This window comes from Aptenodytes forsteri, unplaced genomic scaffold (assembly GCF_000699145.1).
Source record: "Aptenodytes forsteri isolate BGI_AS27 unplaced genomic scaffold, ASM69914v1 Scaffold134, whole genome shotgun sequence".
Lineage (NCBI taxonomy): Eukaryota > Metazoa > Chordata > Aves > Sphenisciformes > Spheniscidae > Aptenodytes > Aptenodytes forsteri.
The window spans coordinates 43,343-62,455 of record NW_008795694.1 but is presented as its reverse complement, the minus strand read 5'-3'; the positions used below and the strand labels follow the sequence as shown (position 1 = coordinate 62,455).

General features: G+C 38.1%; 1 protein-coding gene across 1 annotated transcript in view; it reads right to left on the bottom strand.

Moving 5' to 3' along the window:
* Nucleotides 1-19,113, bottom strand: part of OGDHL (oxoglutarate dehydrogenase-like) — a 51,070-nt gene that overhangs the window by 19,199 nt on the left and 12,758 nt on the right. The window contains exons 4-15 of the mRNA XM_009282908.1: nt 17,722-17,837; nt 15,625-15,779; nt 12,530-12,676; nt 11,882-11,972; nt 11,196-11,375; nt 10,684-10,812; nt 10,122-10,301; nt 9,702-9,854; nt 8,239-8,341; nt 7,465-7,593; nt 4,985-5,135; nt 1,582-1,709 (exon numbers count right to left, since the gene is read on the bottom strand). Coding sequence (XP_009281183.1) covers nt 1,582-1,709; nt 4,985-5,135; nt 7,465-7,593; nt 8,239-8,341; nt 9,702-9,854; nt 10,122-10,301; nt 10,684-10,812; nt 11,196-11,375; nt 11,882-11,972; nt 12,530-12,676; nt 15,625-15,779; nt 17,722-17,837 — 1,662 coding nt within the window. The remainder of the gene's footprint in view (nt 1-1,581; nt 1,710-4,984; nt 5,136-7,464; nt 7,594-8,238; nt 8,342-9,701; nt 9,855-10,121; nt 10,302-10,683; nt 10,813-11,195; nt 11,376-11,881; nt 11,973-12,529; nt 12,677-15,624; nt 15,780-17,721; nt 17,838-19,113) is intronic.

The following is a 19,113-nucleotide window of genomic DNA, read 5'->3' as shown; positions in this document are numbered from 1 at the left end:
GAGCGGCTGGGTGGGGCTTAGTTGCCAGCTGGGGTTAAACTACGACATATGTAAAAATGACTACGTGATCAAATATTTCTGGAACTTTGAAGCAAGCAGCTATCAATTACCATCTTTATCTACTACAATGTTTCATCTTTTTCCTTCACACTAGCTGTGAAATATGAAGCAATACTTCATTATTTATCCATAGAATCAATAACATTTTTGATAAATTATTAGATGTATTTGTTTTGTGCTCCACATTCCTCTTGCCACCCTCATCATGTCAGAGTGAGGTTATCCATTCTCTGCGGCTGAAGGTAAAACGCCTGTCCAGTACCAAAAATATAATTCACTGTGATTAATACTATCACTAACAAGAGTTTGTTTTCTTGAACTAGCACCATTCAGAACAGCAGTTCAGATAAGGCTAGGATGGATTTTTATATCTGTATTACAAAGTGTCCCTCATTTTGTTGACAGTTCGTCCCCTTTTGAGAAAGAATTAGATGCATGTTCCAGCATTGCCAAGATCAACCACAACAGATGGATACTTTCAACTGAATCCCGTAATTGTAAAGTGTGGGGATGCTTGTTTAAGAGACGCCAGAACCTGAGGGAGAGCTTTGACACCTGTTTCAAATGTAACTATTTTACAGCTTTTTTCCACATTCTCTTTCTTGCTGAGCTCTGTTTCTCATACAGCTACGTTATTCTCTGAAATTCATCTTCTGTCATTACTATGTAATTTCCTGTTGAATACTACTGAGACCAATGCTAGCATATTCTGTGACTTTTCCATCAAAAGCTGCTTAAGTCTCCCAGTTTATAGTTTTGAAGTACAAGCATGTTCTAAGCAGCCTAAACAAATAGGTATACCATTTGAAGAGTGCAGAAAGCTTTTTGCACTGCAAGCACACTGAAACCTGCAAATTCATATGCCTGATACCACAGGCAACATATTCAAACATTAAAGAAAACAAAAAAAGAAACAAAACCACAAACAAACACCGGGTTGAAGTTTTCCCCTCTAATTTTTAATTTATGCTAAAATGTTAAAACTAAAATATAAATTAAAAACGAAACCCATCATAGCACACTGTAGGAAAAAACCCAAGAGTTTGGCTTAAAGTTTATACTACAATGAGTTTTAAAAACCCTTCAAGATAAGATGACAACAATGGACAAACCTTACAATGAACAGGGTAAATTTATTGAATCTCTTGGTAGAACTACTTTTTTCAGGGGGTCAGGTGGGGGAGAAATCAGTTTGGGCATTTTGATTGAATTTTAGGCCCCTATTCTGCAATTCCTGGCTCCCACCTGGTACAAAACTGCTATGAATGTGATAATGTCAAAATACAACAAAGGCAGAGTTTGTTTATTTTTAAATGCCGCTAGCAGGAGACTTTTGTTTGTTTGTTTTGAGGCTTGGCAAACTCAAGTAACGAAGTAGAACTCTGTAGCCAGGAGGCTTAACCACATTAAAGCAGAATCAGAAAAAAAATTCCTCTTAATTAGCAGTCATCAGTTCCTACATCTTGTCTGAGACCTATTAAAACATAAGCAGATCTGCCAGATAGTTACCCCGAGACATACCTAAGACACCGTATTCGGAAAGGGAGCTGTTGCACACAGTATAGGGGGCCTGCTGCTCCCAGAGGTGATTCATGGGAACACACGTTCTCTTGTCAACTTCTTGATCATGAAGCACGTGATGACGATGGCTGCAAATAGGTGTGTTGAAAGAAATTTATTAGCTAAGAATAACTTTGGGCTTTAACAGAGCTATTTTCAAAGATAAACCATCAAAGCTCTGTTCTAGAAAGCATGCAAGCAACAGTTATCTTTGCTTTACACAACACCCTGGTGTGGTTGAAACCTAGCGATACCATCACATGTCTAAATACAATTGCTGCACTATAAGGACTTCCACTGACTATCCAGGCCTGTTCTCAAGCACTCATGGAAATACCTCATCACTAGTAGAACTGGGGGGGAGAGGGGAAGGGGTGGGGAGGTTGTTGCTATAAAATAGACTGATTAAAGTAAAAAACCAAAAACAAACAGAAGAAAGAAATTGTTAGTGAAAACATTTCACACTGCCTCCCTGGCAAATTCTATTAATCTTTTCCTTAAAACAACTGTTCTTTGTCTTTTATGCAAAAATTTAATCTAATCTAATCTCAGCACCAAGACTTGAAGCACTTGTGATCCTCTTTCCTGCTATTTCCACTCCCATGCACCATTTACAGTTCTCTAGAACACCATTAATCAGCATTAGAATGGGGCACCAAGGAACGCTACCAGAACAGAGATGACTGAAGTAATTACTGTAATCCATTAACTCTCTGAGCAGACTGAGTGAATCACACCAATATGTCCAGCTTTACAACTGCTAACATAAGGACAGTTATTATACTGGTAACAACTACCATGTGTTTTATAGCTGCCAATGCCGAACTGAAGACTGAATCTTTTTGTACTTCCCTCTGCTATAATGAATGCTAGCAAAAGAGCTCTGAAATGTACTTGGAAGTCAACAATAGAAGGCCAGGAAAAGACAGAATCTGTGAAGAACAGCACAGGGAGGGAGGTAGATAGGGGAAAATACACACACCAGACAGCTGTTAGGCAGAAATAATTTTTGCCACTGTCGTTTTATTTTTGTCATTCAGCCAAAGATAGAAGGCCTAGCTAGGTGATAAGCTTCTTGAGCATCAAGTTTTGTGTTTCCCCAGCAGAAAGGTGATTACAATGAGCGTAGACGGACAGCCAGAAATACACAAGCATGCAAGTCAGATTTTGCTGTTGTGCGATTGTCAGGTTTACTGACATCAGACCAGTACAGAATCAAGTCTCTCTCTCCCCTGTTCCTTCCCTTCTCCAGAGTGTGTCTCCAAGATGAGAAGGAGCCCAGTCCTTCTATCTGCAGCTTTATCTAGCTTGTCTATTGCTAATGTTGAGTACTGAAATAGGAAGAAAGCAAGCTGTCACACTGAATACTGACAGAAAGTACTATTTTCTAGACAGCACTTCAGAAGCTCCAAAATAATGAAGGCACTCCCGTCATGTTGATTTCATTATGGCAACGCAGCATCTTCAGTTCTTCCCAAATTCTAGCTGATACTCCCTCTTCAATTAGTCCCAGAGATTTGAGACGTTATAGACTTCAAGGATTTTTGGGGGTGAAGAAGGGTCTTCTCAGTACAGAGAGAAGATAAAATGACATATTCTATGTGTTTGCAATGTGTTTTTTCCAATAAAAATGCACCAGAATTTGCAAGTGGCTTCAGTTGTTAGGAAAGTTGCTCACCTTTGTAATAAATGACGAAGAAACCAAACCACAGCTAAAAAAGAGCAGCTTTACTGAGAACTACAGTATCTCTTAGATGCGCTTGTACCACAGGTTAACTTTTCTACTTATTCCTCTGATGAAATGAGCCTGAATACAGTATAGCAGGCTAAGACTTACACATTTCTACAGTGTGCTCTTCTGTTTAACAGAGTAGTTGAATATTCACTGACTTCCTCAGGTCCAAGGCATTTTTTTTAATTTCACCCTTTAATGCTTAACTGCCCTATCAATTCATAACAAAAATTCATAATCACACCATAGGCTAGTATTTTGTAGATCCCACTGCCCATCAGGCAAACTCAAAACCCAGTGGTAAAGCAGAACCAGGTTACTATAAATCAAACATCTGCAGTACCAGCTTCAGTCCTGAACTTCACAAGAATTTATTTGAATACCTTTTTACTCCTTTTCTAAAAGACGGAATAATAAAATCCAGATGGCACAGGAATCCTTAGCTAGTCTTCACCAGGATGAATAGCTTTTTATTTGAACATGTTTTTTCTTTTCTCCCTACATTGCTGTGAGCACAACAATTATTTTTATCTTAAACAAACATAAAGAAAATCTAGATGATAGCTCTGGAAAATCCTCTTCCACCAGTGAGAGAACTGGGAATACAGAGAATCAGTATTCTCAAGACAAGTCTATAGGCGTGTGCCAGACACGACTAAGCACTCACCTGAAATAGGTGGGTAGGTTGCTAAACAATGAACACGTGTTCCTCTCACAGGAGACGCTCACTGCTTTAGAAGAACATGGTACTGAAATCAAGGAGGATGAGAAATCCCTGGCTGGGGGAAGGGGAGGGGGGGCGGGGAATCTCCCCATTTTCAGTTTTGTTTTCAGGTCTTGTCTGAAGGTTTTTGTTAAACTGACATTAGAATGGGAGCAAAAAGAAGAAAGCCCAAAAGACTGGATACCAAATGAAGCTCAGCACAGAAACAGAGCACTGTACCAGAGAAGACAGGCACCAAGATTTATCTCTTTTCTGCAAGCATTCGCAATGAAGCGCAGTGCAGCTGCTAGTTCATTCACCCCCAGCAATGGGCTTCGCATCAAAGGCTTCAATTAAATACATCATTAACATTTCACTCCACGGAGAATCAGGTAAGGCAGCAGAACCATATATATTTTTACCAAGTGATCAGATTCTGCGTTCATTCATGCTCCATAGTCATTAAAAGTCTCGGTACGAAGGATCTTGTTTCACTTAAAAAAGCCTTGCCAACTGGCAATGCGTTTGTTCACAGGATACCCAAGTTCCAAGCAGCCACCACTGGAATGGTATTTAAAAGACTTCAGAATCTGCAGCAGCAAATATCCTTCTTTTACTTCTCAGCAATTAGACGGACTGCAGCTGAATTTTTAGTTAAAAAGCAGAAAAAAAGATCATTTCTGCTTTTCAGCAAGAGAAGGAAGAAAGTATGTAAGAACATTTGTTCTGCCTTAAAAACAATTCTTTAAAATGCCGTTTACAGAGACACAGGAGATTTGATAATTCCTGACTGCCAGAATCTATAACATCCAGATTGATGCTGAATAGCCTCAACTTCCCCTTCCCCACAGAAAACCATATTATTTAAAAAAATGTCAAGGTGTTTCTTTAAATATGGGACAGCATTTAACAGTTATCTCAGTACTCACCTAAAAGTACCTCTCTCCACATCCTGTCCACTCAGTCGGACATGGATCCCTTCTTTCAGAAAAGAGCCAAAAGCCATGTATTCTGCTAAGGCCCAGTCAACAACCCTGTTCTTGGTCATTTCCAAGCGGGCTCTCAAAATCCGAGAGAGTCCTACATGGGAATAAAGATCAGAAATCAATGGACCTACTTCAGAGACATTTCATATTCACATTACATTCACCATTCTCCTTCCCCACTGGCTAAGTTAAACACAGATCCTAATAGGGTCTACAAATTGTTCTTCTAGAACTGAACTGCTAGCAAAGTAAAAGAACTTACTTCCCAGGCAAAGGGTTGCATAATGTTCATACCTTGTTTTAGAAGAAGAAAATAAGATTGGCTGTGTCAGAAACTACTGAGGACAATTAAAAAGATTCATGGTGAAATACTTCTTATTAAAGATTTACTTCCACATCTCTAACACCAAGCACTGTTTTATAAGAGACTGACAATAACAGCTATTGGGTTTGTGATTTTTTTCTTCTCTGTTTCTCTCTCTCATTTTTTCTTGGCATTTGTCTTACCGGACTTCTGGAGATGTTACAAAGAGAAACAGGCCAGATTAATCAATACTATGAATATCATATAAATACAAAATTGTAGCAGCTGCCAACGGATTTTTCAGTTGGTAACCAAAAGCTGGTTTTGTTTCTTTTTTTTTTTTTTTTTAAACAGTGAAGATTTTATAACTTGGGAAGCCAAAGCACAAGTGGCAACAGTGTGACTTTCAAAGGGAATAAAATTTGAAAGCTGCACACGGCTGCTTCCAGCTTTGAGACTATGAGCCTAGTGTAAGACGGTGTCAAGTGACACCATCTTATTTTCACATCTGCACTGATGCTTTTGACAATCTGTTCTCTTTGTTATTTTCCCATACTTCCCTTTGTTAACTTCCCCATTTTTACAAAAATCGCCCTGCTTTCTTTCCACATAAAAAAAAAAAAAAAAAAAAAATTATCCTGAAAATTTTCTCTTTAGAATATACTAAGCATTTGATAAAACAAAATAATCTTCCAATTGTTTGTTGAAAGACCGCAAGACATTAAGCTGTTTCATTCTAGTGGAAGGACAAAGTACTTCAAAGCTGCTCTTCTCCTTCCAATTCTCCCAAAATTTTTTCTGGCCTTTTAAACTGCATAAAAGAATCTAGCAGATCAAAGTTTGCTTTGAACCATAAATCTATCTTATACACTGGCAAGTGTTACTTAATGTCAATGGTTAATCAAGTTATTAAAGAGAGACTGTCTTACCTTTTTAATTAGAATGTCTAATATTAAATTTTATTGGCTGACTATAATTTCAAATTTATCAGTGTCACAACAAAGTGCACAAATGTGTAGAAGAGTTTTAAAGTTCATCTATTAATTGTATCCGCTCAACAAGCTTGCAATTGATAACTGGGAACGCCCTATCATCATTAGTTGTAACAGTGTTTAATTGTCCCAAAGGAACACCACACACAGAACACGTACAGCAGACACACTTTATTCCTTGACGGATGACTCTGGAGAAGAAAGATTAGCTAGAGATATTAGCCAGAAGAAGCAGCTCTTTCTCCTGATCCTTAGTACATTCCCTACCAGCCAACCAAAGAAAAAAGATCCCTAAACAAAGCATCTCCATGTTTCCCCATGGAGTGAACACGTTATTGCTCCCTGTAGAGCTGCTAGACTTCAACGTGACCAGGGAGTAAAAGAATTAACTCAGAACTTTGACACAGTGCCAGGCGCTCCCCAGTGAGACAGGCACATTTAACTTCTTACTGTAATAGATGCCAAATTCAGAATTGAATCTCTTCAGACCAAAAGCTAAGACTTTTTGAGAACACGCTACATTTGTGCTACCAACAACACTAAATGGTAAGTTGAAAGAAAAACTGTGTCTGATTTTGCCCACACAGAGTCCATTCAGCTGTACCAAAATTAGGCTCATAGTGTATCAGCAATGTTGCCAGATCTGAAAAGACCAAGCTATATTCCTGAGTAGAAAGTTATCTAACTACAAGAAAAGTGTCTTAAGTGGACCTCAAATTACCACTGGTTTTAGTGTTAAAAACATTAATAGTGCTTCCTGAGATGGGTGCCTTACTTCCCAGTAAGTCCCACAAACATGCTGCATAGAGGCAGCAAGTTCCACAAGGACTTGAAGAATGAAAGGAGGTATTAACTTAATGTTACAAAGAGACTTTTACCTCCCTCAGAGGAAAATCTATTTTAATGAGGTAGGGAACAGAAGCGGTGTGATACTGAAAGAACATTATGCTGAGAAAAAGCAGCAGGACCTTAACTGTCACATTCTCCTTGCCCATAGGGTGGAAGAGTTAATATAAGTCACAGGCATTTTCCTCTTTGAGAAATGGCCCAACAGCAACCTCGCGTGCAGAAATATAAAATCTGAGCAAGAAACGTAGCCACTAGGAGAAACAAAGACTCCAGCTGACCTGCATGTATTTTGAAGTCTTTGACTGGCACTGAACTAGCTACATTGCCGATGTGAGTCAGCAGGTCTTCTGAAATGCCAGTTGGAGGACAAGACATGCTCTTGGGTTCTCCATCCATGTTAAAGAATCCTGGAAGTAAAAGATTTGGTAAGATGTTCAAGGACTGATTAAGAGACATCTACACTATCTACAATTTATTTAAAAACTCACAACTCTTAAAAGACATCCTAAGCAGCAGCCTAAACCTAGTTCTTCACCTTTCACTGGGAGACACAATCATTTTTGATTGTCTGCATGACAACAGAACTTGATCTTACAGGCACACAGTGATCTGTGTTGTTTCTGCTTTCCCTCCCTGTGAAGTCCAACTATGTGGGCAGAGTGCAGCCAATACAGCACATGGCACCTCAAGCCCTAAAAAAAAAAAAAAAAAAAAAAAAAAAAAAAAAAAAAAAAAAAGGAGCATGAGACAACGAGACATAGTCCTTCCTCCTGAAGGCACAGTCAGTTAACGTTAGAGGAAAAACACTTCTCTGCTAAACTGAAGAGACATCTTCTTCAAAGTCACACCTTTGCATGCTTTTTAAGAAAAGCACCTCTTTCAAGTTGATCTGGCAGAATGTTTTATTTACTATTAGCAGGGGCAAACCAAAGGTCACATTTTATTTTAAAGGAACACTGTCTGATAAAAAACATTTAAGAGTCCTAGAATATGGACTCAAAATAAAAGCACAATAATATTAACACTAGGATAAGTGAAAAGACATTTCTTACCAGGCCAAGGTGAATCAAGCCAGTGCTTGATATGTAGGATCTTGTTATCCTTAGATCTAGTATATGCTTCTTCACATATTCTATCATACTTTGCAATTTCTTCCTGTAGAACAAAAACTTTCTTTTTAAAACAGGTAAACATAACACCTTTCTATCTTACAGATGACACCTATCATTCAGTATGATAAAAACAATTATTTAACTCCAGGAGAAAATTTAGTCACAATTACGCAAACAAACAATTTCATTTTATCTAGGATCAAATTGCCTTCTAGAAAAATGCTTACCCATGTAACTCTAAATTATTTAGTTTACTGGAGAGGTGTTACTGAGAGGCGTACCAAGAGCTAAAGTTGCAAGCAGTACTCTAGAATGAGACAGAACTGAAGTACCAAATACAATTTACAGTCATACTTCTAAGAACAGCATTATCCAGCTCTCATACTCCAGGATACAGAAGCCACTAAAGACTAGAAAAGAACCTCCTAGAAAACTAGTCTGGCTAGGAGAGTTTAGCTAAGCATCTGCTGGCCACACCTATCAATGGCAACAGATACAAAGCCATGTTCTGTAGAGGCAGAATGCCTCTACAATATCTATGTTTCAATCCAAAACCACACTCAAGGTACTGAGCTAGCTAACCTTTAAAGTAATTAACAGCAATGTTGAGCTCAGTCTGTACAGCAAAACATCCATCCAGGATCCTGGATCCAATCACCAAAGCCCATGCCACTACTGGCATACTCTTACAACAATTCAGGATAGCTAGTTCTGCATGAGCTGTGATCATTCTTGCAGATAACAGAATGCACCTACACAAACTGCTTTTTTGTTGATCTGCAATACTGTGTCACTATATAGCTAACCACACCTTCTCAGAAGGTCCTTTGCTGCAGCTGCACTCCACACATTCACTTTCAAAAAGGTTAAGGTAAAGACCTAACCAGCTTAATACAGGCACCAGGCTCTACACTTCATCCTTCTGGAATATTTCAAATGATCTCTGAACTTAGTTGAATTATTGCAAGAAAATAAAAAGGCTAAATTGATTTTATTGCATTATTGCTGGATACAAGCCTGCCAAGGTTATCAATATGAAGCTACAGTTACACCTATGAGCATTCAAATACTGTCTCACTGCTGAATCATGATTCTAGAGGTGAAGAACAGCTGACAAATACCTCCATCTCCAACATTCACATCTGATCACCTTTTACAAATCTCAGAACTGAAGCAAATTTTTCTGTGCAATATGTATTAATTACTTCACAGCACTTTCAGTCCTTTTGTTACAACAATACTATCTATCTTAAATGAAAATCCAAACCAAATTGAATCAGACAGTATCAAAGGGTGAAGACTTATTGCAGTAATGAAAGGAAGGTTTTTAAGCAGACAGTATACAGTGACAGTTGTGTCTTCATATTGTCAGCTTCTTAAGTTCCCTTGCTGTTGACGCGTACCTCAAACTCCTGCAGTGTTACAGTCCCATCTGCAATCAGTTTGTCAGCGTACTTCTTCAGCACCGGCACCTGCTTATGAATCTGCTTGTACATTAGAGGCTGGGTGAACATTGGTTCATCCATTTCATTGTGCCCTCTCCTACGGTAACAAACCTACAAAGGGAAAGATCGTTTCTGTTGGTAAGGAAAAACGTAAAATGAAATCTTTCAATTTCATAGTTCTACAGAGATTTTAGGAGTTTTACGGTATAAAAACATTTATGGATTCTTGTGGGGCTGTTAGTTGTGTGGGTTTTTTTAAATGAAGAAACTGAAGGCCATTAAAATCAAAATATGTTTCTTGATGGGGTCTTCTAAGCCACAGAAAAATAACATAGTACATAATACAGAGAATGAAAAGTTAAGAAAACCAAGACTTACCAAGTCAACCACTACATCTTTATTGAATGTGTTTCGCCATTCTGCAGCTACACTGCACACATACATCACTGCTTCAGGGTCATCGGCATTCACATGAAAAATGGGAGCATTGACCACACGAGCAACATCAGTAGGATATGGAGATGAACGGGCCATACGGGGGTCTGTGGTGAAGCCAATCTAAAAATTCCAGAAACTTCCATTAAAATGTGGGCATCTCCCTCTGCTTTGTTTTGAACGCTTGAGGTTTTCATTTAATAGTCATTTACACAGCAGTAGTATCAGCTTTCCATTTTGGCTAGCTAGCTTCTTTTTGCTCCCTTAAAAACAAAACAAAGCAAACCTAATCCAATTAAGTGTTATAAATGGAATGAAATAAATGTAGGCGATAAAATATTATCCACTCAGAGTTGCTAGATACTATGATCATTTTCAGGAACATCCTAACCATTCTAATAAACAGAGGGGACAATGCACCCAGCTAATAACAAACAAGAATAAAAAGAAATACACTAGCAACTATTCAGCAGACAAATTGATTGGAAAGTGCTCTACTCGTTACCTGGTTGTTGACCACAACGTGAATAGTGCCATTTGTGGTGTAGGATGGGAGGTCACTAAGATGAAACGTCTCGTAAACCACTCCTTGTCCTGCAAAGGCAGCATCCCCATGTAATAATATGGACATAACCTAAGAGGGAGGATTATACACACATATCCACATACATATTAGAAAGCAAAACTGCAATTTTAGCTTCTCAGCAGGATTTCTTTGCTCCATGTTTCTGTCGTGCTTATAAAACAGAACTGTGTTTTTACAATAAACCATAGACTTGTCAGCAATCTGCTGCCCTTGCTCAGTTTGCAAATGAAAGGAAGTTTTAAGCCTACTTCCTGAAGTTACCCTTGAAGTACCATGTCAAAACCCCTACCTAGTTCAAGAGGTGATATATCCCTTTTGGGAAGGAGGAAGAGAGGAAGACTCTGTGATACAAAACTACTGGTAAACTATTTTTATTAAAAATAACATGAAAAACTGCCAGTAAGAGTTACTATATTAAAAAAAATCTTTACCTTTTTCCCTGCCGTATCCCCTCGATAAAACTGTTCAGCTTTTGTCTTCCCTTGCACGACAGGATCAACTGCTTCCAAGTGAGAAGGGTTAGCCATCAGGGACAGAGTGATTTTCTTGTTTGTTGCTCGGTTGATCCTCTCATGGTACATTCCCAGATGATATTTTACATCCCCAGATCCCTAACATGCAAGATGTAGTCACAATTCAGGAACAATTCAAATCATCCGATTGACTACACCTAAAATTTGTGCTTCAGTCTGAAAAATGCATCTAGCTAGTTGTACATCAGCATGCGCTAGGGGTTTGACACCGTAATTTCAAATTGGAACACATATTTAATTATTTTACTGTCACTATCCAATATTGGATAAATATTTACAGAATATTGATACTCATTTCATTTATATGAAACAAAGAAAGATGCTTAGAGATTACAAACTCAGTCAAGTGACCTGGAACTTACTCATCTACAGTCATTCCTAAGACACCTTCTGCAAGTTAGAGGTACAGTATAGTCTTTAAATTTGTTATGAAATTTCACCAAATCATATTCCTCAAACTAGAAAAGACGACAATGCATTTCAGCAGCTGATAATGCTATTTTCATATTAACCATGACCAAAATGACTAAAAACTACCTTGAATGTTGACCTCTCTCTATAGATCTATTGAGGAAGCATCTTACCTCATCAGCTGCTTCAAGTTTGGGATCAAACTGACAGAAGATCTGCTCCAGCTCTTTTCGGATTACGTTAGCCAATACATTCAGCCTACCTCTAAGAAAATTCCAAACATAGTTATGTCTCAAAAATAGTAATAACAGAGTTAACAGCATAAAACTTGTAAAATCAGCAAGCCATCTCTGTCAGAAATTTGCAAGTAAGAAGTTCACTTCAAACTTTTGAACCTGAAACCCTTCATTCTACCCTTCTCCTCCCATTGCAAAGTTCCTCCAATGCATTCCCACAGATGTTTTATAACACCTAGTCATCCAAGTATGAGCAATGAATTTTGTAGCTATCTAGCAGTTTTAACATGATATTAATAATTAAGTCAGACTGCAAAAGTAAGTTTGATACTATCTCGCCAAGCTTTCTCAGTTCTAGACTCTATGCAATGGGATCGATACCACGGCTTCGCTAGCATTTACCTGTGAAGCCTGTAGCCTCTCACTGACAGGTATTTGGTCCAGTTCTGTGTTCCCATTACTTGCTATGACCGGCTCTTGCTACCCTAGCTTCTCTAATATTAACTTTGTTAATAAAATTCTAGAACCTGAAACTTGTCTTAAGACAATAAGCCCATTTCTTGGGGGGGTTTCCATTGACATTACCTATGAGGCATCCCCATTATAACATATTCAATTCCCATTTCACTGGATTTATCAATGATGGTCTTAAGTGCAGGAATCATTACTTCACATCCTTCCAAACCAAATCTCTTTTCGGAAGACCACTTGCGAGCAAGGAAGTCTTCAAATCTTTGCCAAAAAGAAATAAAAAAAAAAAACAAGAGAAGAGTGTTTGTATTAAGATAACGTAGAAAATACTTATTGTCAAACATCTTTTAGCAAATAAAATTACATTACACTGTTTTAAAACATCTGTGAATACATGTTTTCAGGCCTCTGGAAGTAAGTCACATGTAGGGAGGGAGACATAGGAGAGAATTAAGTCTTCTTTCTCCTCCATCTGAGAAGTATTTACCAGGGCTTTGAAACAGTTCAGGCAGGAAGAAGAGTCTCTACCTCAGACAAAAATCACTTCCCAAGTTAAACTCTGCTCCTTCCCATGTATACAAAAAAACGTATACCGACCACTGGGAAGGCAGAGTAACAGCAAAGAAGTCTCTTCTATGGATTGAAGACGACATAACAGAGAACCTGTATTTTCTGGAAGTAACGATTAAAAACTTTTAGAAATACAGTTGAAAGCACGCCTATTTCATAGGTCCTATTCAATGGCAGGGCTCCTCAGACTGTGTGATGTAACGGTTGGTAACGTGCCAAGAACTAGGACACTGCTATCTCTGCCTCAGCTGCAGCAGCAAAAAGATGTCAATCCTTGACAGCTCTATGTTCTTTCATTCTTTAATGCATTTGGGCCAGAGGCAGTGTGAGTGGTTGAAAAGTACCTTTTAACAAACGCTGAAAGGATTGTATCTTGTAAAGCTTGGAGATACAAAAGGCAAAGAAAATACATCTTCATGAAAATAATTGTATTGGTTACATCATCTGTGCAATGCCTCGACTCATAACACTGCCATAAGCCATTAATACTCAGCTTATTCCTCACTTAGAATGCTGACATTTACCTCTTTAGATTGAAGTCCTGAAAGTAGCGAAATGAAGAGTTGCCAAAAGACTCTCCTTAGCTCACCCATCAATACCCTTACAATTCAGGCATCTAAGTGACAAGCCAGACCCTCAGCTGAGCTACGCTGCCAGAATTCCTCAGGGCAGTCTGCGGGGCTGTGCCAGTTTATATAAACTGAAAGTGGGTCCCATTGAACAGCAAGTGCTACAGTGGTGGTTGTACATGCTGTTTTCCTCCTCTTTGCAGCTGCAAGTTAAGCCAGTATTGGACAAGCAGAAAGTTCATTATTTGAGGCAAACCGCCACTAAGTGTGCAGAACTACAACATTTCACAGTCGCATCTTGCGAGTCCCCCACATGCCACTGTGAGTTCACAAGGGCTGGCAGCTCATCCACTGTCAGTGCATGTGTTCAGTACCCAACGAGGAGCAAGTCTTACAAAAGACGGTTGCTCTCAGAAGGGATAATCTAGAAATGCTTGACCCTGCACAGGCTTAAGATGATGATGCCCAGAGCAGACTACACAATCAGGGTCTAACATGTTTACTAATGCATACACAAAGTAGCTCAAAGATATACAATGAGTATTTTACAGGAGGAAAACTTAAAAATGACCCTTTGTTCAATAACCTAACAGCGAACACCACAAAGGATGAGAAATCCTACTTTAAAATTCAGTTTCAAGTACCTGAAGTATGTAGTACTTGGAATGAACATTTTTGAAAACGGTATTCTTGAGCAAAGTGATGACTATCTGCTTTACAAAGCCACAAATCTCAAGAGCACAACCAGTTTTCCACAAAACCAGATTTTTTTCCTTGATCATTTTCAGACAAAAAAAACACACTAGAGATAGCTGAATAGAAATTTATGTAAAACTTTTTTCTTCCATTTTCAGCAGACAATTAATTTGGCAGAAGATGAATGTTCGGCTCCTTCATGCTACTAGAAACCCCAGATCTTTCCACAGCTTAGGCAGGCAGGAATAAAAGCACAAATTCTTGTCTCATGATAAATGGAGATGGTTTATACTGAGGGCTTGTTAAACAAACTTACTCAAGCGCAATATTCATTTGACCGTTAAGTGAATTTTTTATTTCTGTTTAAATGAAACTTTTAACCAGACAATCTTGCTATAACATTGGCAAACAAAACCTGGCAAAAATATCTTCCAACACCTCCAATGAGCACTTCATTTTTAAGTCTTTGAACACAGAAGCTTAATCAAAAAACGTGTCTTTATAAATCTCTAACTCTTGTGTTTATCAAAGGATATGCAAACTGTTTCAGATTGTAAGAAATGTAATAAATCTGATGCCTGAGCAGACAGTCTTGTTCTAGGGGTGAGAGGGTAATTCAGTCTCTGGGATCACAGTATTTCCATACAGATAGCCACAATGGGAGCAATCAATAAGCTGTTTCCAAACATGCTTTCATATATTGCAGAGACCAAAACTCCTGCTGTCAGGTCATGCAACAGTACAGCACATCTTGGCATACCTCAAAAGGAAAAGGGCAAAACCAGGACTTGAAATCACATTGTGCCTCTCAAATCCAGTCCCATCTTGGCACAGCGTTCCAGAGACTCTTAGCATCCCAACAAGTCAAACAACACTCATGTCAACATTTCACCCACCTAAAAACTCTCCTCGAGCTGACTGTTAGGATGGCTTCCTTTGATCATGTGCTACTAGAAAGATGCACAGTAGACAGAATATAGCAGAAGATCAGTGTCTGACATTGTTCTGACACCTATTTTCTGAAACAGGTTATGAAACTTTAACACAGATGCATATTTCTAGTCTGTTGAAACAATTTTTTCCCAGTTTATCTCTGCAAGCCAATGAAAACATTGCCAGATATGCCACCAAAGGCTGCACAAGTGTTACAGAACACAACCTGCCTTTTCAGAAAATAGAATACTGCAAGTCTCTACACAGACCCTGACATACCTCACAGCACACACTTTCCTTTGATATCGCAGCCAGGTTAACTACACCCACCTGTACTCCAGATTTCACTTAGACTCTTCACCTCCACCTCAGCAGTTTACAGACCACACCAGCTTACACCCAGCAGTCACAGAGCAGTTTCCCAGCACCACCCCAGCGTACCTCATTGAGCGCACCAGCCTTGCCAACAAAGTCCTTTTTTCCTCATTAGTAAACTTCATAACTCCCGGCGTCTCAAACTTCTGCCGGATCCACTGGCACTGCTCCACATCATTGATGAACATAAACTCCAAGCCAATGTGTTGGCAGTAGGTATTCTAGGATGTGAAAGCACCGACGCAGAAGCTTTAGGAGTTAATGGGCCATGAAGAAACAAATATATTTTTAAATTAAATTTTCTGTATATATTACTCTTCTGAAAGCTAGCTTTTCTTCCTCTTCCACTGTATCTTCCCCACAGTAATCCTATAAGCGAATAAATTATTTTACTGAATCTAGTTTTGTGCCAGAAAGCTTTCTCTACAAAGTAACATTTCAAAATTTTGAATCTGGAAGATTCTCATTTGGTAATACATTCAAAGTAGGCCAATAAACCTGCCTTAAACTGACTGGCATATTTCATCTAACTCGCTACTGTTCTTAGAGGCATAATAGAGTCTTTTCTTTAGATGCACAAGCAAAGATTTCAAGTCATTTATCAAAATTTACCCTCTCTTTTTTTAAATGTCACCTGAAATCAAGCAATAAAGACAATAAGAAGACAGCTATGAAGCCTCATGCAGATTATCTGATAACTGTCAAGTCTCAAAAGGCTGGAAATCTGAAAAAGAATCCAAGCAGCTGAGAGCAGAGAAAGGACAGGGGAAAAGGCAGAGACTTGAGAAATTTTATCTCCTTGTTGCATTTTTTTGTAATTTTCTTTTTCTTACTTTAAAAAGAATATTTCACCATAAAAATGTGCCCAAAATACAAGTCAACAGAAGACAGACCTATTGTGAGTTTAATTTGAGACAAAACCACTCTGAACACATAGTATGTGCTCTCTACTGCCTCTAAAAAGGAATTCAATGTTAACTTCAATAAAAAAAAAAATCCAAAGTTCTGGAGAGAAGAGGGAAACCAGAGGGTTATTTCTCTTTGACGCAAGTCAGTTCCTTGAGGCTTTTAGATTTTGCTATTGATTTTGTCCATTTATTTGCACATTACAATTTTAAGGATTATCTCTTGAAAATTGCTGCACAGACATGCGAGAAGTGCAAAAACCAAAAAGCAAATATAAAGCTCAAATGCACAGCAGAAATGTTGTGGCTTAACAACTTACCATGCTTCAGCTAAGCCGATGTAATAGTGAAACGTGCAAGTCAACCCATTCTCTCACACTTGCAACAGGTCAAAGCCATGAACTCCTGTATGCTCAGTAATTATTTTATTTTTACATTCTTGTAACTCAGCTCCATATTTCATCACTTAAAAGATTTCCTCACCCCTAGCCCTTTTTGCTCCCAGTGGATTTCATTACCATGCAACAGAAATCTCTACAACTTCAGTACTCCAAAATCCTGGAAAAATCACAATCGGGAATATCCAATACTTACTCACTCCATAGTTTACAAATTCATCACCAAGAGCTGTTTTGCTCTTTGGAGTTCCCCTCTAATTATATTTATTCCTTTAAATTATTTTTGCTTTAAATTATTTTAGCTTTGATGACTTCACATGGCATAACCATATCCCCTGTCAGATAATGAAACTCTAGAAAAAGCATTGGGGATGGAAAACAAGGACCATCACTATCTACAAGCTCCATCTGGGCTTTTGTGAATTTGGTACCCAACCCTCACATTTCTACTCAGGCAAAAGTCTCACTAAAGCTAGGGCTCCGAGAGCAACCCCTGCACGTCCTGAGTACTGTATGCAAAGGTGTTTTATCTGTGGTAGGACACTTAAAAGACAAGTTCTAAAGCCTCTACTCCTTTTAAACAACATCAGCTCTTTACAGAACTAGGGCCTGAATTAGTATTCTACCATATTCAACTCTTTTATACTCATCCTTAATCTATGTATTTCAGATATCCAGGCAATGAAACTAATGGTGCTGCCATCTCTAAAAATAACCCTTGTACTGTTTCTAATGTCATTTGAATTCTTTACATGCTCTATTAATAATTGACAAGTGATAAGTTTTTGTGACTGACAACTGGAAAAAATTTACTTCTGTTTGGACGAAAAAAGTCACAAATCAAAAAACGTCCCACTGACCTCCAGCCGTTTGATGATCTCTCGTAAAGACAGACTGTTCTCATTTCCTCCTATGAAGGTGGTTGTAGGCAGCTGAAAGACTTTGTCCAAATCCGATTCATGCAAACCATAAAACCCTACAACAGGTACATTATCAATTTGTGAAGCAGGGCAGGATACAAAAAGGAAGCCAGCATTGTTTTTCAAACCACGACGAATTAAGTTTAATAAAGCAATATTAAGAAAGAAAGTACCAGATGAAAAATTGAAAGTGTGAATATTTTGGAGGCATCCATTAGTACAATGCACTTTAGTCTGGATTTTAAAAAGAAATGTTTTAATGAAATAGTTATTGTTTGATTAGAAGTACCAAACCATTCTTTCTTAAATGCTCAGGTAGAACAACTGAAATTAAAATCACCCAAACCTTTTTATGTTTTAGCATATTAGCACATATGCCATCAATTCTCCATATTATTACTTGCACTTCACTGTTTAGTAAAATAACTAACCGTAATGACTGGGATTTCCTTCCTTGTTCTATCATGAGCAACAAACACAAGAACTACTTTTCACAGAAAGAACCAGCTGGTTGGAAGCATACTAAAGTTAATTTATACAACATTAACAGATAGACTAAGAGAAAATACAGAACACGTTTAATGTAACGCTGTGCAAACACTCTGGTAGAACCTCCAGGGTCTCTCTCTTCACCCTCTTTCTCTCTATAGGGAAGTTAGTTTGAAATAGCCATGTAATGGCCCGTACAGCTCTATTTCCCAGTCGGCGAACCCTTATCAACCAGACAGATTTCCACACCCACCCATCCCCAACTAAAACAAGGGCTTGTTTAAGCGTATTGTCCCATCTTGATTTAGACATACCTAAACTTGTTCTGGCTGAGAATATGGTTTAAGAAAATATTTCACTTAACTATTTATGCAGTTTCAAAAGCCAAAATACACAACAGACAAGACTGAAAGAGTGGTATCAATGCAAGTTAAAGGCTTTACATGATAAAGTTTAATCTAGACCTGTTAAATGAAGAAAGGAAAAATAGCTTCTTACAATTGTAAGAAGCAAATGTATAAAACTTATAGTACACATTACATACAGTTATAGAAACTTATATATAAATTATATATGTGTGTGTGCACATGTAAAAATATTTTAAAAACTAAAAATAGCTTCTTTATTTTTAATTTTGAACTCATTATCTTAGTTCCAGATAAGCTGCAGGCATCCTCTTTAACACCGATATGACAGTCTGCACGTAAGTCTTAAATCAATATAGAATAGTGCTCCGTATTCCCTGTTAAATGTTTTCTGAAGATGAAAGCAAAGAAGCAATTTAAAGATGAAATAACAACGGAACTTAACATTTAGAGTTGAAGTCAGGCCATAGGACTGCGT